We start from the raw sequence: 21,929 nt of genomic DNA, 5'->3' as shown, positions 1-21,929 counted from the left end.
GGCACCAACCATTAACCAAAAGAACCAACCTTTGTTGCATTTTTCCTTTAAAAACTTTTTGTAAGGCTTTCTAATCTTGTCTTTTGTGGGCTATACTCCAATGAGAAGATTGAGGTATGTAAAATTATACAAAAAACAAGAGATCTCAATCAATTTTGTGGATCTTCTAAAGATAGAATTTTCCTTCTATAAGTCATGTGCCGACTAATCATGTAATTACAACCTTTTCTTTCCCTTTTTTCCTTTTAAAATTTTAGGAAAGAGGACCAAAAGCAAATCTTAATGACAAAATCCCTTCCAACATGAGAGAACAACATGTATTTTTTTCAAAACAAAAAAAAAAATCATTGCACCAATGCAAGCAACTTCATGAGTTGAAAAAAACAATTGAACTATGATACCAACCTTCAACCTTCAACTTATGTACATATAACATTTCAATCATGAAACACCACGGGGCCATCAATGGAATAACAATGCTTCATTCAACAAATAAAGAACTAGAAATCCACAAGTTGTATCAGTCTACCTTGATCAATACCTCAACCTCCATTGAGAGATTTGATAAAAAAACTTGATTAACCAATTTGGGATCCCAAACCTAATGCTTTGATACCATGTTAGATTTAGGATCCCATGATAAGGTACTCAGGCAAGAGGGTGAGAGAGTAGAGAAAGATGAAGAAGAGAGGAAGAAAAGGAGAGGAAGAAGGAAGATAAGAGAAAGGTGAGAGAGGGATGACTAAGGAAATGGAGAGAGAAAGAGAATTTGAGAGAAAAGTGTAAGGACGAATTTGAGAGAGAAGAGGGGAAACTTAATGATCTATCCCTTGCCTTGAGTCTCTATTTATAGTTGATGAATGAAGGTTACAATGGTTACATTGCCATTAGGGCTACAAGCTCTCAAAAGGAAAAAACATAAGTAAACATACATCATCTTCTCTAATCACACCATGTGCCATCCTTATGAGAAGGACATTAATTACACCCTTTCTCTTTGACGTGTGAAAGGTATTTACCGTAATGCCCCTTTGAGATATCTTCTAACAATGATAAAAAAACTTAATAGAGATGTCAATTTACAAAACTAAGTATTTTAGATACTTTACTTTCAAAAGACATGCATCTAAAGGTCTAAAGCTTCAAAATGAATTAAGCATACTCAAAAACTCAAGCATCATAGAAAATCTACTCTTGAAGAAGCAACCTTGAAGAAAGAAGACAATTGAACACTAGAGTTTAGAAGTCATTGACGTATATCAAAACTTAGTCCATATAAGAGAGAGCCATCCAAACTCTTTTTATTTAAGGTACAATGTTAAACATGGAGATTTAGGATTTACATTGCATTCATACATGTTTTAAAACATCACATACATCTTTTCAAACGTGTTAGAGCACTTAGAATCATTCATTTTCATACTTACATAGTTAAATTAAATGAATTGGCACTGAAATGATTGATCATCCAAAAGTGTACAAGCCAAGTTTATAAAGCATGATCGATCAACTGTTGAAACCAGTTGCGCTAAAACCTCGAGGCATTAGTGAGAGGCGCAACAAGACCTTATACAAGGATTGGCCTGAGCGATACAAATACGGTTCCACACTCCCCTGCACGGGGAATACCCGTGGAAATTTGGTGGCCAAATTCACGGCCTTCGGGGGGGGGGCGGGATTTGAACTCGGGACCAACCTGCTCTGATACTATGTTGAAACCAGTTGCGCTAAAACCTCGAGGCATTAGTGAGAGGCGCAACAAGACCTTATACAAGGATTGGCCCGAGCGATACAAATACGATTCCACATCAACCTAAGTCAATTGATCGATCATCCAGAATATGACTATTTTTATGCTATAAAGCATGATCAATTATTCCACTTGGACTGATCGATTAATACTATCTAGGCATACGAATTTGACATTGAATGATTGATCATCCTACATGAGTGATCTGACAAACAAAATCTTGCTAATTAGGGACATAAAACATGATTGATCATAGGAAGTCCATTGATCGATTATACTTGCAATGCAATGTCAGAGGGAATTTTGATTGATTGATCATCATACCCTGGAAAGGATCGATCAACTTAACATATCAAGCCCAACGATAAAAAATTGATCGATTAGTCCATTGATTAATAAGTCACATCCTAACAGAAAAATAGTCATAATACACGATTTATCGATCAATCCTAACACTAACTTTTGCAAATGGGCCAAAAATGACTAGTTTGGTTTGGAGAAGTTATAAATACCTCACCAAACCTCACATAGAGAAGTTAATGAGTATTATTAGCAAATCATTAAGCCTTTATTCTCAAAGTCTTGCAATTTTTCTCTATAGTGTTTTTGAGTGAAAGAAAATCATCACCTTGCAAAATCTTTTACTCTTTCCTCTACCTTTCCTTGCATTTCATTTATACAACAAGCTCCTATATTCACATTGTACTGTAAAAGAGTGGATGCTTGGATCTCTCAAGGAGAAGGTACTCTTAAAAAAAGGGTGTAAGTGATTTTTCCTTTATTTGATTTTATTTTGTAAAAAGTTCATCTAAAACCTATTTAACTAGATAGAAAGAGGTCAACTAGAGCTAGAATCTAGCCAATCTCTTGTGGAGATTGAATTTGTAAAAACACACATTTGATCTACATGTGGTATAAAGAGAGTCATAATTTCTTTGCGTAAATTTTAGTTATTAGAGTTTATATAGTGAAAATTTTCAAGCAATGGTTATTGCACAATGCAAACTAATAAGAGAACATCGATAATAATTTCTTTGTCTCTTATGGTGTGTGTGATTGATTATTTATATTGAAACTTTTATATTGAATGTCTGACATTACACGCCTTAGTTTTTAATTTGTAATTCTCGATTCTTTCCACTCCCTTCTCTGGCGTTGAGGTCAGGGCGGCTTATTTACGGATCAAGCGGAGCCCCTACAAACTTGCGGAGAGCGTCAACGACTACGCAGCACCGGATCTCTCGTCGCGTCTACCAACGGAAACCTGTACAGACAGTGATTGAGCCATTCTCCAGACGTGGAATCCTCAAATACCTCACTTTCCTGTTTATTGCGGTTTTCCACCCTCTCTTTGGTTTTCTTTGGAACTCGAACGGCCTATTGACCTCCGTAATCGCCTCGGACCCCTTTCCTGGAGCTCATGTTGCAGCGGTTTGTAGACAATGTTCTGGTCATCACGAAAGAGTATGTCCTCCTTCTTTCATTTGTTCGAGTATCTTCTTTCGGCTGCTCTGTTTCTCATTTCTTTCTTCGGCATTTTTTGTGTTCATTGGATGCTTATATTTGTTTCGAGAACTCTTATTACCGTTCCTTGGGTGACAGGTTTTGAGAACGATAGGTATTTGTCTTTTCCTGTTTTTATATTTTCACCAGTTATATAAAACTTGTCGTCCTACATGGTGTTTTTGATTTATTATTTCTGATATTCCACCCTAATGAGATTTACCTTTAGAAAATTGTTTTGATCCTTTATATCTCTTTTCTGTTTTCTTCTAGTTTCGTTTTTCTTATTATTATTGCTATTTATTTTTCGGTCACTTTGTGGACAATCTTATTTTTCTCTTGAGCACCATTAGGTTTCACCCTTTAGAAAGAGGAGCTACGCTGTATGTTTAGAGCCATATACATCACCGTCAAGGTTAAAAGGAAAAATTATGAATCAAACACAAAGAAATTACTATATACATCTTACTCAGATGGGGAGATAATTTTACCATTGTTGACAAACAAGTACAAGGGTATTTTGTGGTTATTTTACTTTATCCTTATTCATATATCTTGATATAATCTTGTTCCTCGTGTTGAATTATGTTTATGGTCCAATTTTCATGTATTTAGGACATGTAGAATGAGTGATATAAGGAGATTAGGGTTTCACTTTAGTGAGGGGTATATTTATAATTTTTGTTCAAATCTCTTAATAAATAGGTTTGGGTCTTGCATGACCCCCAACGGAGCACTTTCTTCTCCACTTTCTCTCTCTCTCATTCTCTCTTTTCATCTCTCTTCTTACTTTTTTCATAGTATTAGAGTAGTAGATCACATCTGGGAAGGCCTTTTGTTAGACTTTATCATCATTTGAAGCTGACGTCTGCATAAAAGAGGGATCTTTTTCAGGTTTTTCGGCTACTGGTTGGTAAAAATCTAATCTTTTCTATTTTTCTCTCCGCCATAACCCTAGGGTTACTGGTTTTGCTGTTCCTAGAACAGATCTTGATGTTTTATACTGCCCAAAAGGGGTTCTTGATCTTAAGATGTGCGCCAACTCCTAACTTACCTGTGCTATGTCATCCTCAGTTCATGCTGATGTCAGCCCTATTTAATGGTCTTTTGATCTATTTGACGTTTAAGCTGGGATTCTAATGTTTTGATTTGCGCACATCACAATAATTGCCCTAACCCTAATTTTGTGTGGTGGGGTCCACCTTGGCTGATCATATTGACTTGTTTGGAAGACTTATTTGATCTGATTTTATATATTCACATTATGGCTGATTCCAGTGAGGTATATATAGGCCCTTAGTCCAAAATGATCTCCTTTTCATTTGAATAATGTCAGGTAATGTGCTCAGGCAAAAACGGGGGAATTAGGTTTCATACCTATATTGCGAAATTTTTTAGTCCAAAATTTTTTAGCATATCAGATAATCTGGTAGATAGTCATTATTGAGATAGGCCTCTGTGTGACGGAAGTAAAATTATTTTTATCTTTCTGTGTGAAAATTATAAGGTCAGCCAAGAGCAAGGCAGACCCTTGAAGCATGTAGCAAAGCTCCAAAAACCATATCCCACAGGGATCAATTGCTTTACTTCCTTAGTTTTTACTTATTTGGGATCATTGAGAGGTTTGGTTAGTTCTTATTATCTGGAGTATGCCACTCCTTTTTTACTAAACAGTGTGAAACCTGATTCTGTATTGATCTCAAAAGGAATACTTGTTGAATTTCTGGAAAAGAGAAAAACTTCACTGACTTGACGTAATTTGAATACAATGAGCCTATATTTATGATAGAGGAAACTAGTAGAATCCAATTACAATTAAATTACCGTTGTCCTAGTTACACCTAAAGTTAAACACTAAAAGATAAGTCTCAGAATAATTGAACGTAAATAGAAAACTAACATAACTAAAACACCTTTAACTGAAATTCTTCTGTGAGACTCCTGTAAGACTCCACCATATTAATTCTGGCTCTGTGAGACTTCTTACTTTGAGAGTCATTACGACTTATCCATATCTGCTCTTTAGCACCTCAAGCTGGAGTTTATAACTTCAGCTTACAATGAAAATGATTCTTGGTCTTCAATCTCCATTGGCTAAAATTTTTTCATAGATGTTAAATCTTCATCATTTGTTTTCCCCTTTTCTTGAATATTTTGGACTCATAAAAATTACCACAACATGTGGAATAACATACATCAAGCTGAGGATAAAAAAGACAGAGAGACATAGCTTGGACAAAACACAACGTGGGAGAAGAAAATCACTCCTAGTTGTACGACAAAGCTTCATACATCAGTTAAAGTGGTCATAGTCTGAAAACCACCGTTCAATTTTAAAGGTGGAAAACGGTCCAACTTTAGGGCACAACAAAGGGACTATTCATTTTTTTAAGGATAGCTCAAACATAAATCACCTCTTGGGTGAAGAATAAAAGACTTGACTCAAGTTGGATGTTGGGCACATTCCTGTACTTTTTAGGTAGTGGGTTTAGGCATTGCTGTGAAGTGATGAAAACACAAGAAGATAAAATGAAGAAATACTAGAGGAAAACAATTTTAATCGGAACAAAGTGGCTATACAACACTCATACTTCCAAACTAATCTAGAATATGACCTTTTTTTTCTTTTTGCAAAACTAGGGGAGACTATAACGGTAAAATTTTAAAAATTTGACCAAATATAACTTTTTTTGGGGGGTGACAATAATTTTCGGAGTTAACAATGCGTAAAATACACAACCAAGTAACAAAAACACAAAACTTGAAACCAACATTGAAGCAGAAATTTTTTACATACCTTGAATGTGTACATCATGGAGTGATTAATTTTGACTAAAACTCTTTGATTAGAAGAACAATTTGGCTAAAAAATTAGGATTCTATGAGAAAAGGAAACTCAATTCACGTCAATGCATGGAGAGATAATAGGAGAGAAAATAGAAAAAAGAGAGATTTTTGGCAGAATTGACCTTTTGTACTTCTAATATCGATATCTCCAAAAATATAGCTCAAAATCACAAACGGTTTGTTGCTCAAAAAACTAAACTCAAAGAGTTTTAATTTGTTACCTAATTTGACATAAAAAGCTTCATTCTTGAATCTTTTATGTTCTCTTTTTTTCTTCGTTCTATAGCTTGACTCTTGTTGATTCCAATGCGAATATCTTCTTAAATATAAATCAGATTGACATGAAATTTTCTCCTTCTGAAACTAGACTTTGATACCTTTTATCCAAGTAAACTTTTCTTCATAAAATATACTTCTTTTGAGAGAAAAAAACTGATAGATTTCAGACTTTTTAATCTGGTCAAATTGAGTACTCTTTCTTCTTTGGCCAGCATTACCATTGACCCTTCCGAATCGATATCTCCCCCTAGAACAATCAGATTGAGAATTGGATGGATAGGTAAGAAAATAGACTTGTAGATCTTTCTTTTGATATATAATTCTCCATATAAAGTCTCATTCTTGATAGTATAAAACGGCTCGAAAGTTGAAGTTTTTTGCAACTTCTCGAACCTCTCTTGGAGGCTGACCTTTGTTGCTTCAAATATCGATTTCTCTTTTTAAAAAACTCCAATTGCCAAAATTCTTTTTGTATTGGGAAGTAGACTAGATGATTTTCCTATCAATACATAATTTGTAATATGAAAAGTTCAGCATGGAGATGCGAACGCCAAGAAAACAACGGGTACTGAGGCCGGAAAGAATAAAAAGATAGAATATGAACCTAAGCTACTAGAGATGATAGATCAGAAAAGGATCACATTATCTGTGGGTTGATCGAGTCAACTCACAAAACCCGCTCTGATACCATGTTGAATTTCTAGAAAGGAAAAAAACTTTATTGACTTGATGCAATTTTGAGTACAATGAGCTTCTATTTATAATAGAGGAAACCAATAGAATCCAATGATAATTAAACTACCATTGTTCCAGTTACACCCAAAGTTAAACACTAAAAGATAAGTTTTAGAATAATTGAACAACTGAAAATATATAGATGACTAACATAACCAAAACACCTGTAACTGAGCCTGTTCTGTGAGACCTCCTCCTGTGAGACTCCTGTAAGACTCTACCATATTAATTCTGGCTTTGTGAGACTTCTTATTGTGAGAGTCATTAAGACTCTTCCATTTCTACTCTTCAACAATACTTTAAAAACTAAACTTAAGTAGTTTTGAAAACATAAGTTCAATATTATGCTTGGCCCCTAAAAGAATCTTGCACCTTATTAGATTATTTCTTACAAGTGAAAACTTGTTTGTCAGTTATCAAAAAACTTTAAATTCATGAATATTAATTTCACCGTTTATTTTAATTCTTTTGAAATGATGATATTATGTTTTTGTTGTCCTATGCAGGTCAGTTAAGATATTGACTTACGAGTCCGTGCATAATATTGTAAGGTTCATTAATGGGTTATCAGCTCTTCTTTTGGCCCTGTTGCCTGGAAAGACTTATATTCTTGAAGGTATCCATGGCTGGGAGCTCAGACCCACATTCCGTGGACCACGGCTTCCGCGCTGCATGGAAGAGTAAGTGCTAATGTAGCTCTACTTCAATGAAATTTTTTTTACCGGATATCCTGTATTCCCTCTTCTGTTGTTTTTTTTTGCAATCTAAAGCTCAAAGATGTATAAAGGGTGGGCCAAGTACCTTTTTTATTGTTTGTAATATGTAATTTACTTGTTCTCTAATATAATTAGCTCTGAAAGAAAAAGTGTAGTTCACATAGCTCAGTTTGCAGATATTGCTCTTATAGAAACCTTATGTGTGTAGATTAAGACTTCAGTTTTGTTTTTTATTTAAAGGAAGACTTGTGTGTGTGATATGGGTCTTGCATTTTGTTTCTTTAAAAAGGCATATTAAAAAGAAGAGAGGATACAAGGGTCAGGCCAGTGTCAAAGTGTTATACAACCCAAACAACCTGTTCAATCAAAAGCCATTGGATTCTTTTACCAATTTCCACTACAAATCCATAAAAAAATGACAAAATACAAAAACTTTCCGATGGGAGTTGCAATATCTTAGTACTATTGTCTGTCACATAAAGTCATTAACCTAAACAATAATTAGACCTATGTGCTTGCTCTTCTGTGATGGTGCTCATCAAGGATACCCGACAAAGATGTTAAAACAAAAAGGTCTGGTAAAAGCAACCATGTTGACTTAATCTGATAAAAATCCAAATTAGGAGCATGAAAGTAACTTTGCAGCTTTGACAAGCACTCCCTGTCTTTTATTTTGGGTGGTATTGTTTTCTTTTATGTTTTCCTGGTTTTGAAAACGTTACGAGAAGAGTGTAGTTGGATGGTCTTGTGATCATCTTATCTTGTTATTGAACTAGATTTATTTTCTGAAGTCAGTTTGGTCTGATTTATTTATATTAGGTGTACTTATTTTTGACATCATTATTGGAGTCTTCTTCAGATATAGCTGTTTAACTGCTTATAGTGCTATTAATTTTTCTGACATTTAATTCTTTTCTCTCAATGGCAGTGGTGTTTCTTCTTTCAACCAGTTTATTCATGATTTTTCTATGGATCCTGGTTCATCTGAAAGTGAAGAAAATTTATCAGGTGAAGAAGATAATGATGAAAATACGTGTCCTGCATCACCTATGTCTCAATGTTCACGCTTCTTTCGATCAAGCACCTTACCAAAGTATGAAAAGCGCCAAAGACACTGGACAAGATGGTTTCTGTCTTGGGTTTCCTGGCCTATAACATTTCCTCTGAAATTACTCTTATATTTGTATCGTTCACCTAGGTCTCTAAGATATGATCCAGTCCCTTCTAGGTCAGGAAATCAGCGATCTTACTCTCTAAGTTCTACAAAGAAATCAAATCTCATAAAAGATTATGTGGTCCACCGAGCAACTGACAGGAGACGTGGTGTAGTTGAGGTTGTGACATATAATTCTATCTATCCTATTCTCTCTCTCTCTATGTCTGCATGTGTTAGTGTTTGGTAGTACACTTACATACAATTATTTTTAAGTGTATATCGATTTGCATTCTCTGTTTTAAAATGTTTCAATAAGGTCACATTTATCTTCTCATATATGATAATGTGTATTTTAAATCAGGATCTCCAACTTGGGATGGAAATCTTCATTGAAGCTGTGTTTGATATTTTTCGTAAGGGAGCCCATAATCTTCTTTCCCCTTGGGAATCTTGCAACTCCTTTTATAGATGGTTATTCACTCCCAACAGCCTAAACCAAGAAACTCTTGATCATGTTTTGGTCCCTAAAACTTCTTTTGGAGATGTGGATCCAACTCCTAGGGAAAGAATCGTTACATCTCGTCATTTTTTGAATACAGACGGTCGGACATGCCAGGATGTTATATCAGAGCTTGGGTAAGATAGCTCTGTTTTCCTATAGCATTTTTTTTTAAATTATTTGCTTTTTTTTTTTTTAATTTCCTGATCAGTGTAAGAGTTTATGTGCCTGTAAATGTGGCATCTGATTTTAACTGTCACAACCAACTTTTATTTCTTTTTCTTTTCTACTTCTTTTTGCTTTTCCTCTTCAAGAAACTTGTGCATGGTCATTACAAACTCTCTTGGTAGTTCTCTTAAGTATAGCTGTCTCATTTCAGGTATCCTTATGAAGCTATCCATGTGATTACTTCAGATGGTTATGTTCTTCTTCTTGAAAGAATTCCAAGGTAATGGTTGTTGTCTTGTTAGTTGTTTTCTGGTTTGAATAATTAGTTCTTGATTTCCAATATACTGATTTCAATTATTGCTGATGTCTGGTTCTTCTTGTCATGTTTCAGGCGTGACTCCCAAAAGGTCTTGTATCTACAACATGGTATAATGGATTCGTCCATGGGGTAAGTTATTTGTTAACATTGTAGCTTATAAGTGTCAGTTTCTGAAGACTTACTTGTTACTAGGTTGGATAGAGTAGGGTTGGGCATTGGGTTAAATGGGAACCTAACTGAACTCAACCAGAAGAACCCTCCTCACCTGTGTGGTGGGGATGGAGTTGGGGGAAATATCTGTGTAGGTTCGGGTGTCTGCAAACTTGACTCCGATCCCAGCTGCCCGGTCAACTACATTATCTATCCTTCCTTATAAACCTAAAATGACATCCAAGTTCAGAAAAAAAAGATGGAATTCTTTTAATTTTTTTGGTGCATTCTTGATTATTCTTTGCTTTTATGCTGTAAAATTAATTTATCTGTTATAATTATTTTTTAATTTTATGAAAATATTAAAAATAAAGGAAAAAGATGGAATTGGCCAGGGTTGAAGTGGGAATGGCTAGGGATAGGTGGAAGGGGTTGAGGAAAGGGGAACTTGCGGATACGGTTGTATTTCCAATCTCCTTACATGTTCTTGTGGGGTTGGGTTTGGGTTTTTAAAAAACAGACCTAAACCGGATCTGTGCTGTCCATTACTCTGCTGGAATATTTACTTGCTGGACATGGATGTTTGGTTAAAAAATCTTAAACTCTTTTTTCATCTATGTACCAGTCATTTTCACTTGTATTCTGCAAATTTTTAACCAACAAGGGTTGAAAAGTACTTTCGATGTTTATCCTGTAGTTTATATTTTACTAGGGCCTTGAAAATTTTTACATTTTCTAGTTGTTGTTTCACTAGGTCTTGTTTGATTTTCTTTGGCCCTGTTAGTGCACAATGAAGATTGGAAGGGAATGTGAATTATCTAAAGCACCTAAAATGTGCTAGTGGACATAGAAAGTTTGGTTGGAATTCACATGACCTAGAGGAAGTGAATCATTTTGGTTGGAATCCACTAAGTTTGGTTGGCAGTTTAGTCATTTTACATAGTCTGTAGTTCTTAGTGAAGTTACTGCTTTACTCAGCATGTTTAGATTTGTCTGTGATTTAATTTTCATGTAATTTGGAGGTGTATATTGGGAGTTATAAAGCTATTTTGTGTATGGAGAGTATTTATATAATCGTACCCATTTTCTCTTCAAGTTAATAAGAGGATAAGGTGTTGAGCACAATTCCCAACGTGAGCCTCGCTATTGCTCTCTTTTCAGCAATTCCTCTTTTCTTCTTTCTTTTCTAAATCTTTTTCAATTTATCATTTAACAATTTTCATAGTCTGCTGTAAGTGAGGGGGGCAATATTGTGGTTTATTTACTGTTTAATTGACGACATGAGTATCAAGAGCTATCTCAATAAAAATTAATTGCCATTTTCAGTAAAAAAAAGGTGTCAAAATTGTCAACCAAACTTTGACTACAAATATGTGGCAGCCCTCTATTTCTTTTCTCTATCTTTTCTTCTTGCTTCTAGTTCTCATCGTCAGCCAATTGATTGCTGAATATGGCTGGTAGGGATGTGGGCATTCAAAATTAGAGGCTAATCTTTCCTTGTAATGATCCCCGGATGTCAGAAATGAATGAGCAATGAACAAGTAGGTAATCTGCAGTTCCTTGATCAGCTAAAGCATGCTCTTGTGCTGATTCCGGATTACTATTTCTCCTTTAAAAGCGTAGCTGACGAACTGTGTATTCTAGATGGGTTAAAATTTACCTCAAATGTTGGAGGAATTATGGAGGTCTCACAACTAATGAGGGAAAGCATAGAAGAAATGACTCTTTCAAAAAAAAAAAAATAAGCATAAAAAGATGACACTATGAAGTCTCTGAAAAAGCTTTGTTCAAACAATGTGATCTTTCCTGCTGCTGTGAAACTAGTGATTGTCAAGCTGAAGAGGTTGCTGGTCTTTCAGGTTTCCATCTCCTAATGGACCTAATGAATGTTGAGATTTCAACTTCTGTAACTGTTATCTAGAAAGATGGGAGTTGGCATGAACATATAGATCTTGAACAATGTGATACATTGCTTGGAACGCATGCTAGAGAAGAAGCACCAAGAAGATTTTTTTTTTTTAATGTGAATACACGTGCACCAAAAAAGATTTTGAGCCAAAATCTAGTCGAGACTCCCTCAAGAAATTCTAGTCCTCAATTGGACTATATGTTTGGAGGTTTCAAAGGACTTCCTTTGTGCTCGAGATGTAGTAGGTAATGGGATCTCAAGGAACCCATTAGGAGGTCAGGACCTGTCCTTTTGCAACAATTTTGCTCCACAAGGCATTTTGCTTAGTGTTGAATCTCTAGAGTGCATCAGCCTATCATCTTCATCTGGGCTTGTTATCCTTTCTGTATGAAGGTAAATATCTTGCTTGAACGTAGGTATCTATCACGTACACCTCTTCTTAGATATCATGCTCTCAATGGCCTCAATCTTAGATTTTTCAAAAAAGAAAATGATCTCAATCTTATAGGCAACGTAGTAATACGAGAGAGGAAAAATGTCGTAATGCAGTGGGCAAGGCCAAGAGGACAGAGGGGAAATTAAGGTGGAAATCCTCTAGCTGAACTTTTCCATTATAGTGTTGCTGAGGGTTTTTCCTTGGGTTGCCATTTGAAATAGGGAGTGGAAAAAACAAGGAAGAGAGTGGCATAATCTTATAGCCAAAGGGTATAAGCCTTTGAATAAGTGAATTTTGGGGTACATGGAAATTGAAAAGGGGGTATTATCCTTTTTAAAAAAAAAAAATTATGACACCTTTGTGGGAAAGATACATGGCCTTCCCTGAGAGGGGTGGAAAGGAACTAGTGAAATGTAGAGCTAAAAAATCTAAGCAAAGGATCAGCCATAAAAAAGTTATCAGTCAATAATGTATTTGCCACATGTTGCTAAATACCTTGTTAACACCCAAGGAGTGCTAACAGCATTGCTGATACCTTGGCTAGGTAAGGAGTCCCGAGGCAGCATCCGCCTTTTGTTTCTTCCTGTATGTTAGAGGCACTTCCTCTCTATAAAACTGGGGCCGGGCGGGCGGGGTGTGTTGTGAAGGGAAGGCGAGCTCTCTTTCCTCCTTCTGCACTTCTTTGCATGAGTAGAGAGGCGACTCTGCTGGTGTAAGACGTGTGCCTTTCACAAGTAGACTGAGAGAGCTCTCTTCTCTCCCTCCGAACTTCTTTGCATGAGTTGAGAGGTATCTCTGATAGTGTAAGACATGTAGCTTTCACAGATAGATGGAGAGAGAGGAAGGGACCTCCCTTCCCCCACATCTTTGCACTAGCAAAACACACCAGCTCAAATATCAGCTTGTTCAGAGATGTGTGTCCTCCCCTCCCTTGTACGTCTTTGCTTTAGCAAAGTGATTGGGAGTAGATAGTTTTAGGTGTTTAAAGGTTCTTTCTGATCCTCATCAGTGAATCCTCCGGTAAGTATGAAATATATATTGTTTCTTGCTGTTTACCTAGAATTTTCTCTTTGAAAGCAAAGATAATGAGTTAGGAGGAGAATCACGAGTGTAGAAAAAAAGAAAAAAAGAAAAAAAGAAATGTTAAATATACTGGTGTGAGGAGGCCCCATCACTACAATATTGTGTGTTTTTCTTGCCTTTGTTTTTATGTTCTGTAGCAGTTGACTTGATGTTGTAGTCATACCAATAGGAGTTTGCTCTATGCACTGTATTGATGGTTTGATGGATGTTTCTACCAATTGTACTATTAAGAGGAACAACGGTGTAACTGAAATAGGAAGCATTAGGGACTAAAATAGTACTTGAAATATTTATTATGACTGTTGTCTGCAATATGTGAACATAAATCCTCTTTGCTTATACTCAACTTAGTTTCAAGGATTTTATGATATTCATCTTAATATACATCTTCTGATGTCACGAGTATGTGGGATGATTTATCATTGTGTTCTAATGTTTTAATTTTCTTCCAGTTGGGTATCTAATGGAGTGGTTGGCTCTCCAGCATTTGCTGCCTATGATCAAGGTACTGCTTGCTTTTATTAGGTACTGCTTGCTTTTATTCTGTTGTATCAAATACTTAAATTGTAGCCATTGCATACTTATGTTGTCCATGAAAATGAATTTTACAGGTTATGATGTTTTTCTTGGCAATTTACGTGGATTGGTTTCAAGGGAGCATGTTGACAAGAATATTTCCTCTCGAAGGTAATACCCACTTTGATGCCAGCACACGGAGTAGTATTACATTACCGGTTTAATTGGTGGTAGATCTGAATCTCATGTGAGAGCCTTTATTTTATCATTTCAAGTGCTGTGGTGGTGTGGAAAATGGAGTAGTGTGGTGGCAGGATCAGCAACTTGTAGTTTAGCAGGGACGGAAAGTACTTTACACCTTATGCTAAGCACCTTTTCCTAATGCTAGTCACTTGGGAAGGCCTGTTGCATGCAACAGGCTTCATTTTATTCTAATTGAAACCTTCTTCCAGCTTTTCTTGTAGTTTGTTTGTCTTTTTTTTTTTTTTTATCTTTCTGAGTCGAACTAAAAATAAATTTTGCAGGTACTGGAGGTACTCCATCAACGAGCACGGTACTCGAGATGTCCCTGCTATGGTAGAGAAAATTCATCAAATCAAAACTGCAGAAATGAAGTTAATTCAAATTGATAATGATGACGAGGTCGATGACCAGCCGTACAAACTCTGTTCAATCTCCCACAGTTTGGGGGGTGCAGTGATGCTTATGTATGTAATAACACGACGGATTGAAGAGAAGCCTCACAGACTGTCGAGGTTGATCTTATTGTCTCCGGCAGGCTTCCATGAGGATGCTACCATTATTGTTACATTAGTGCAGAACCTAGTCCTCCTTTTGGCACCCATCCTGGCTCCTCTGGTGCCAGGATTATATATACCTACAAGGTTCTTCAGAATGCTTTTGAACAAGCTTGCAAGGGATTTCCATAATTATCCTGCCTTAGGAGGATTAGTTCAGACTCTCATGAGTTATGTAGTTGGTGGGGACAGCTCAAACTGGGTTGGGGTTATTGGGCTGCCTCACTATAACATGAACGATATGCCCGGAGTATCATTATATGTTGTTCATCACTTTGCTCAGATCAAGTATGCAAAAAAGTTTTTAATGTATGATTATGGAAGTGAGGCAGCAAACATTGAGGCATATGGGGCACCTGAACCTTTGGATCTTGGCCAGCACTATGGGCTCATTGATGTTCCTGTTGACCTGGTTGCTGGCCGTAAGGATAAAGTCATCCCACCCTCAATGATCCGGAAACATTATAATTTGATGAAAAATGCTGGTGTAGAGGTGTCGTACCGGGAGTTTGAGTATGCTCATTTGGATTTTACGTTTTCACATAGGGAAGAGCTTTTGGCTTACGTGATGTCCCGCGTCCTGCTTGTAGAGAAGCAGACCAAAGCTGTGAAGGGGGTGAAATTGAAGAAAACAGAGAGAGAAAGATCCCAATGATCAATTTGAATGTGGCAGACCTGTCATTTGAAAGGGAAGATGGTGGGATAGTAGTTGATCAGATTTAGAAGGGATTACACAAGGCATCGTCGATATCCAATTGTTGTCGTTTTTTGGTTTTGTTTTTTCTGTACAGAAACTGTGTGTAAATGGCTTGTTCTCTTTGTTTCTTCAACCCGCGTGTAGTTTTTGAGCTGGGGTTGGTGTGGTGCTGTAAATTCTTGGAAGCTCGTTAGAGCAATCTGTTTAGAATTTTTGTTCTGTGTTTTAGTACACAAGGAAAGTAACCTGTAGCCAACATAACAAAAAAAAAAAAAAACAGAAAAAGAACGTCGAGATTGATGCTCATATGTTTGGTTTGGTTTGGTTTGGTTTGCTTTCAGTTATTTTTGGTATTTTTACTGGAATGTCTGCAAATTGAAGTTACTGACCCTAAATAAATCTTGTGAACCCAATGCTATCAAAATCTGCTACACGCCATTTTTTATCGTCTCTCGTGAGGGATTTTGTACTTCATCGTTACATCAATTCGGAGAGTAGATTCTCTGTGTTAGGAGTTGGTTTGTATTTTCTCTTTCTTATTTTTTCTTTCTAAATGCAACTGAAAACAGGACAAAATTGTTTAACCAGGATCAAATACTAAGTCTCTCTCGATGTTGGAAATAAGCAGCAGCTGTAACAGTCTTCAACACTAAAAGACAATAAATGATTAAATTTATAGAGAACTATTGGAAATTCTTTTCTCTTTTTTAAGTGAGAAATTAATGGGAAATTAGACAATTTTTTGGTAGATTTTCAAATTGTCATCACTGCTGGCCGCCGGTCCCCTCTTCAAAATTGGTCATTCCCCATCTCTTATTTTCAGATTTTATATATTCTGTCTTTCCCAACCAAACTCCCATCTCTGAAATCTTTGAAAAAAATTGCTTCTCTTCTACCTCTACTGGGTACAGTCTAAGAAGCAGCCATTGAATCCCGTTTTATTGGTTCGAGTCAGAGCCTTATCTAAACCCAAAATAGTCCATTCATTGTTGTCTCTTTCGGTTGTGATTTTCATCATCAACAATCCCAGGCAAAAACCTTGCTGGATTGCTACGTCTTCATTCCTCTTCAAACCTGCAACCATCATCATCCATCTATTCATAACCCAAAAGCCTCAGGATTTAATTATAACATCTCTAAAACGACAATGGTCAAACACACTTCCATCGTCGAACAGGAGTGGACCCATGATGACATTGAGGCTAGCAATACGAAGAGTAAGTTTGAAGTTCGCTGGAAGAAACCACTTAATCAATAGTTTGCACAAATAGAGTAAGAAAGCCTAATCATTTTTTTTGCTTAATTAAATTGTTATAACATTCAAAAACTTGAACTTCTGTTACAAGCACTTCATCAATTTGGATGTACACATCGACAAGAAAATACATTTTCTTGTTGTATTTTTAGAATTCTTGATTAATGAGAAAAACTATGACCGGCTATCCTCTTTGAGTTATATCTGATAAAATGATTAGAGTTTTACATAATGTGAAACTTGTTTGATTTGGATAGTGCATGTCTTTGGGCCTTTGATGCACATCAGTTGATAAAAGTGGAATAAAACAAAAATATTGAAGAACAATTTTTTGACATGTCCAATTCAGTAGTAGTTAGTAATTGCTGCCTTGTATGAAATATTTATGTACAACATTGGATTTATGTATTGTAATTTTATGTTAGATTTTTAAATATGAAGTCTAATCTATATCTTACATTGTGGGTTACAAGGAGATTGTCACTTGTACATGGCTGGTACTACAAGCATTGTGTTGTTATGTCAACATTATGCATGTGAAGACTGCCACTAAAGGCTAGTGGTGGATATTAGAGATGGATATCATTGAATTTTTCCTTAGAGATTTTTAGGTTGATATTAGATATTTGTCCTTAGAATCAATTTTTAGAGTGATTTTACTGGATTACTGGTGTATATAAGATTCTTGTTTGATACGAAAGTTATGAGGCTGATGTTATGCAGTGGGTGGAAGATGGAGAAGGGAGATGGGAGATGGGAGCCAAAATGAAAGATTTGTGAGAGAAGAGGCATGAGAGGTGAAAGTCAAGAATTTTTTTTGATTTTTTTTCCATTGTGGGTGGTGTTTTTGGTAGATCAAAGAGGATTTGAGAGGTTGAACTTTTAAAGTTTAAAGGAAAAAAAACAAAGATGTTGAACACTTTAAGCATCAAAGTTGTCGCAACTATGAACTTTTCTATACGATGGTTGGAGAAAATTTAGCAATTGGAATGAATGTTGTTATGGTAGATGGTGAAAGTGAGACAAATGAAGCTACAAAAGTTAGTCATAATGAGTAAGATGAAGTGCAAATTGGATATGATGGTGTAATGGATTCAAGGACTGAACAAAGAGCAGGATCAAGTGTTGGAGGTGGCTGAACTCGTAGCCATAGCTGAGACCACCAAACTCCTTTGTTGAGTAAGCATAAACATCGAGCTCGAGTAATGGGGGAGAAGGACAAAGCAATGGTGGCTTGTATCGAACAAACAACTTTCTATTGCAACTAAAAAATTAGTAAAAGTTGGGAATAGTTCTGCAGCAAATAAATGGATTAATACTATTCAAGAAATTCTTGATTTGGACACAAATCTTTGCCACCATCCTCCTTCTTTGTTGGATAAATGAAAAATAAAGTGTTATTTTTTCGATATGACATTGGGAAAAGGGAGTTTTTAAAATTCCTCTATGAAGAAAACAAAAATAGGACAATGTAATCTAATAGGAAGAAAGCATATTAATTTGTCCTTGTTATAATCATTATATAATGGATTTTTGTAGTTGGCTTTTATGTTTTGATTTCCCTTGTTGACAATGAGAATAGTTGTTTTAATGTTATATATGAACTTTTAGTTATATATGTGAATTTTCATATTTGGTATCAATGTGTTCTTAATTTTTATGTGTTTATTAGATAGCTTGGCATTGATATTTTATTATGATAAGTATCAAGATTACCATGATTATTAGAAACCAGAGTTTTGTTGTTTTTGTAGGAGCAATAGGAACTTCCCTAGTTAACATATCAAATTATTTTGAAAATGTATTTGTGCCACAAAAAAATGGATTGGATCGAGGGGCTCATATATGCTTAATGTTGGAGCATAATAAAAATTTGTTTAGATATGTGTATAGGATGAGATTGTATGGTTTTACCAACCTCTATAATTTTCTAAAAAGTAGGAGACTTCTTGTGGACACCAAGAGCATTAAAGTTGAAGAACAAGTTACTATGTTCATAGTTACCATAGGTTAGGGCCAAAACTATCCAATGTCAATGGTACATTTCAGATGTTTATATTGGACTATTAGTACATATTTCAATAGAGTACTAAAGGCGAGACTCGAATTGAAAAATACTTTCATACGTCCTCCTGCAACTAGAAATGTTCATCCAAAAAACGCTGGTAATAAGAAGTATTATCCCTATTTCAAGGTAAACAACTACTTTAATTATTATTTATATATTTATTCATTTCAAAGAACAATTATATTAACTTTCCATGTGAAAATTTTAGAATTGCATTGGAGCAATTGATGGGACTCGCATGCCCATATTATTGGCAAAGATGTAATTTCAATATGGAGTTGACTTTTGTAGAAGTTGGGTGGGAAGGATCAGCAATTGATGCTCTCATTTATGCTCTCATTTTGGGCTTATTTTTCCAATAGGTAATATGTTTGTTTTATTCATTTATTTTTGTACATGTTACCTTTATTCATATTAATTATTATTTTTATTTCATATTATAGAAAAGTACTACTTGGTAGATTTTGGGGATGCGAACTTGCTTGGGTTTTTGGCACTTTATCGTTCAACTAGATATCAATTAAAGGAATATGATAAAAATTATCTCTTTCATATAGTAACAAAGTTATTTAACCATTGACATTCATCATTAAGAAACATAATTGAGAGGAATTTTGGTAGGTAGAAGCAGCGGTTTGCAATTTTGGATCAAACACTTTTAATACCCACACAAGACAGGTGAAAATTGTCATTGCATGTTGTATCATTCACAATTTTATACAAATATCTGATTGCAATGATGAAGGGATTAAAGGAGAGGAATCAGTAGAAATGATTGGAGATGATAAAACATTTGGACAAGATCAAGAAGAAGATAAAAATGATTTTGAGAAACTAATTAACCAACCTATAGTCTCAATATCAGGGAGAAGAAGGAGAAATGAATAAACTGAATTAACTAACCATTTTCGTAACAATGTAGCAGCTCCAATATGGGACAATTATGTAGGATATAATAGTTGATTTAATATGACCAATTTAATTTTAGATAAAAAATTTTTTATATTGTAGATATTTTATTTGACTAAAAATTCACCGAATAAGTATGTAGTGTATAAGATAGATTATTATTTTTTATTTATTTTCCTGGAAAATGCACTAACAGGTCCATTTAATTTTTCTTGAAAATTTTTAAAAGTTTTCATATAATTTCCTAGTAAGGCACTAATAAGATTTTATCTGAAGGTGTTTTAGAAATATATATATGAGGAACAATATTTCTAGTTTTTCCTTGGACATACAATTTCAACCAGGGACACTAACATGGCCTTAATATTTTCTCAAAGTTTGTTGGGAATTTGTGACTCTCATTTAATTGCAATGGGTCATAAGTATGGCTCAGTAAAGATATCTATATGAAACTAATGTTTTTCCAATGCAGTGTTGATTTGGTTCTCCTGTTAACTAATTGAATATAACTAGTTTATGGAGCTATTGAATTATATAATCGTGGAGTGCTGTTGAATTTTAACCAGTAGAATCAATTTATTTGGAACAATTCTTATTTTGTTCTTGTTATGATTTGATCTTCTGTGAGAAAAGATCCAGAATTATTTGGAACAATTCTTCTTCTTCTTCTTCTTCAATCTCACAGCGTCCATGTTAGGCTTTTCTGATTTTTGAGTACCCGTTTCAATGGTTTTAATAGTTTTGTACCACAGACGTCAAATCATTCCAGAAAAATTTGGAGTACAGCAAGCAGAGGAAGAAATGTCAACCACCCCAGTTCCATTTATTAATTTCTTGTCACCAAAATATCCGCATAGTCGAGAACATATCCTTTTATGTTAATGGTCGTTAAATTGATCTGTTTTACGTTGACGGACAAACAGATAGTAAGTAGTAACAGTCTTTAAATAAAAAGCAACAACGAAGAACAAGGAAATGTTTGATTTATCACCCACACCATAGCTTACAGCTCCAAACAAACTCAAACGCCATTAAAGCTTCGAAAGAGACTACATGCGTAAGCAACCTTCCCCTTCCAAGACTTCAGATGCGAGGGAAGAACTTGGTTCAGTTCCTGCTCAAGAGCTCTTCGATCATTTGCAGCGCAATTCTCTCCTCCTCCTCCGCCATCGGTTCCAATGTGGGGCCGGTGTGTCCCCGAGTCCCCACCGGCGGGGACGAAACTGACGCCAGTGCTCTGTCGGTCTTCTTCCCCAGTTCGACCGTCATGACCCAATTGGAGTCTGAGGGAGCCCCCGCGCGCTTCTGCCAGACGCCGATGTGGGAATTCTCTGTGTCGAGGCGGAGACAGGTTAGGGAGGGCGATGGGGACTTGCAGCATTTCCGTAGCTTGGCGCTGAGGACGGCAGAGAGGCTGGTGGGAAAGGAGCGTGAATCGTCCCCCCTGGATTTGATGTCTCCGCTAGGAGTGGTGGAGATGGGAAAGTTGGTCTTTGCATTGTTGCCGCTCATGAGCACGGCCGCCTCATCGTAGGCCCTGGCTGCTTCCTCTGCCGATTCGAATGTCCCCAGCCACACCCTCCTCTTCCTGCACATGAAACAAAGAAAAGAAAATTACACGTACGTTCTTCCTGGTCAGGATCACTCGCCGGACAGATGAACGCAGGGAGCTAGATTGCATGCATGATGAAGTTTGGACTTACAGTAATGGATGTCGAATCTCAGAGACCCAAGAGCCCCAGTGGCGTTGCCTGACACCTCTGAACTTCTTTGACTGTACCATGTCGTGAGAAAGGACTAAAACCTCTGAAAAAGAAAAAGAGAGAGAGAGAGATCTTAAATAAAGTAACTGATCATCCAGAGGATTAAAAAAACGAAAAGAAAAAGGGAATTGGGTTTCCTTCCTCAATCGCTCTTTATGTATCATAAAAGAAGGATATAGTGTCGGCGAAATAAACCCATTGTACTGGGTTAATAAGAAATTAAAGAGCCCCATTACTCACTTTAACAAACACGGAAATTCATAAAAACAGAGAACGTGGGTTTGGTACTCACACAGAGTGAGGGTAACGATTAAAAGAAGAAAAAGTGAGCAAAAAGTCACTTCGACCTGGGGAAGGGGGAGGCCTCCCTTGCA

General features: G+C 36.0%; 2 protein-coding genes across 4 annotated transcripts; one reads left to right on the top strand and one right to left on the bottom strand.

Moving 5' to 3' along the window:
* Positions 1 to 2,879: 2,879 nt before the first annotated feature.
* LOC137936438 (uncharacterized) lies at positions 2,880 to 15,849 on the top strand. 3 transcript variants are annotated; one of them, XM_068781106.1, is made up of 10 exons: positions 2,880 to 3,214; positions 7,621 to 7,794; positions 8,759 to 8,923; positions 9,029 to 9,164; positions 9,348 to 9,622; positions 9,865 to 9,933; positions 10,045 to 10,101; positions 14,003 to 14,055; positions 14,162 to 14,237; positions 14,591 to 15,849. In XM_068781106.1, exons 1-10 carry the CDS (start codon positions 3,171 to 3,173, stop codon positions 15,516 to 15,518), a joined length of 1,977 nt encoding a protein of 658 aa, XP_068637207.1. In that variant the 5' UTR covers positions 2,880 to 3,170; the 3' UTR covers positions 15,519 to 15,849. The 3 variants fall into 3 exon arrangements, with proteins under 3 accessions (XP_068637207.1, XP_068637206.1, XP_068637208.1); XM_068781105.1 differs by having other exon boundaries at positions 8,759 to 9,164; XM_068781107.1 differs by lacking the exons at positions 2,880 to 3,214; positions 9,029 to 9,164 and having other exon boundaries at positions 7,791 to 7,794; positions 8,759 to 8,838.
* A 4,869-nt stretch (positions 15,850 to 20,718) lies between these two features.
* On the bottom strand, positions 20,719 to 21,663 carry LOC137936439 (ethylene-responsive transcription factor WIN1-like). Its single transcript, XM_068781108.1, has 2 exons — positions 21,496 to 21,663; positions 20,719 to 21,380 (listed from the first exon to the last, which is right to left on the bottom strand). Exons 1-2 carry the CDS (start codon positions 21,573 to 21,575, stop codon positions 20,900 to 20,902), a joined length of 561 nt encoding a protein of 186 aa, XP_068637209.1. The 5' UTR covers positions 21,576 to 21,663; the 3' UTR covers positions 20,719 to 20,899.
* Positions 21,664 to 21,929: the final 266 nt, after the last annotated feature.

The sequence above is a fragment of the Aristolochia californica genome, unplaced genomic scaffold (genome assembly GCF_029961685.1).
Source record: "Aristolochia californica isolate CCGP_79_NKW_82.1479 unplaced genomic scaffold, dmAriCali1.0.hap1 SCAF_7, whole genome shotgun sequence".
NCBI classification, from domain to species: Eukaryota; Viridiplantae; Streptophyta; class Magnoliopsida; order Piperales; family Aristolochiaceae; genus Aristolochia; species Aristolochia californica.
The sequence above is the reverse complement of the archived record's forward strand: the minus strand, read 5'-3'. Positions and strand labels throughout refer to the sequence as shown.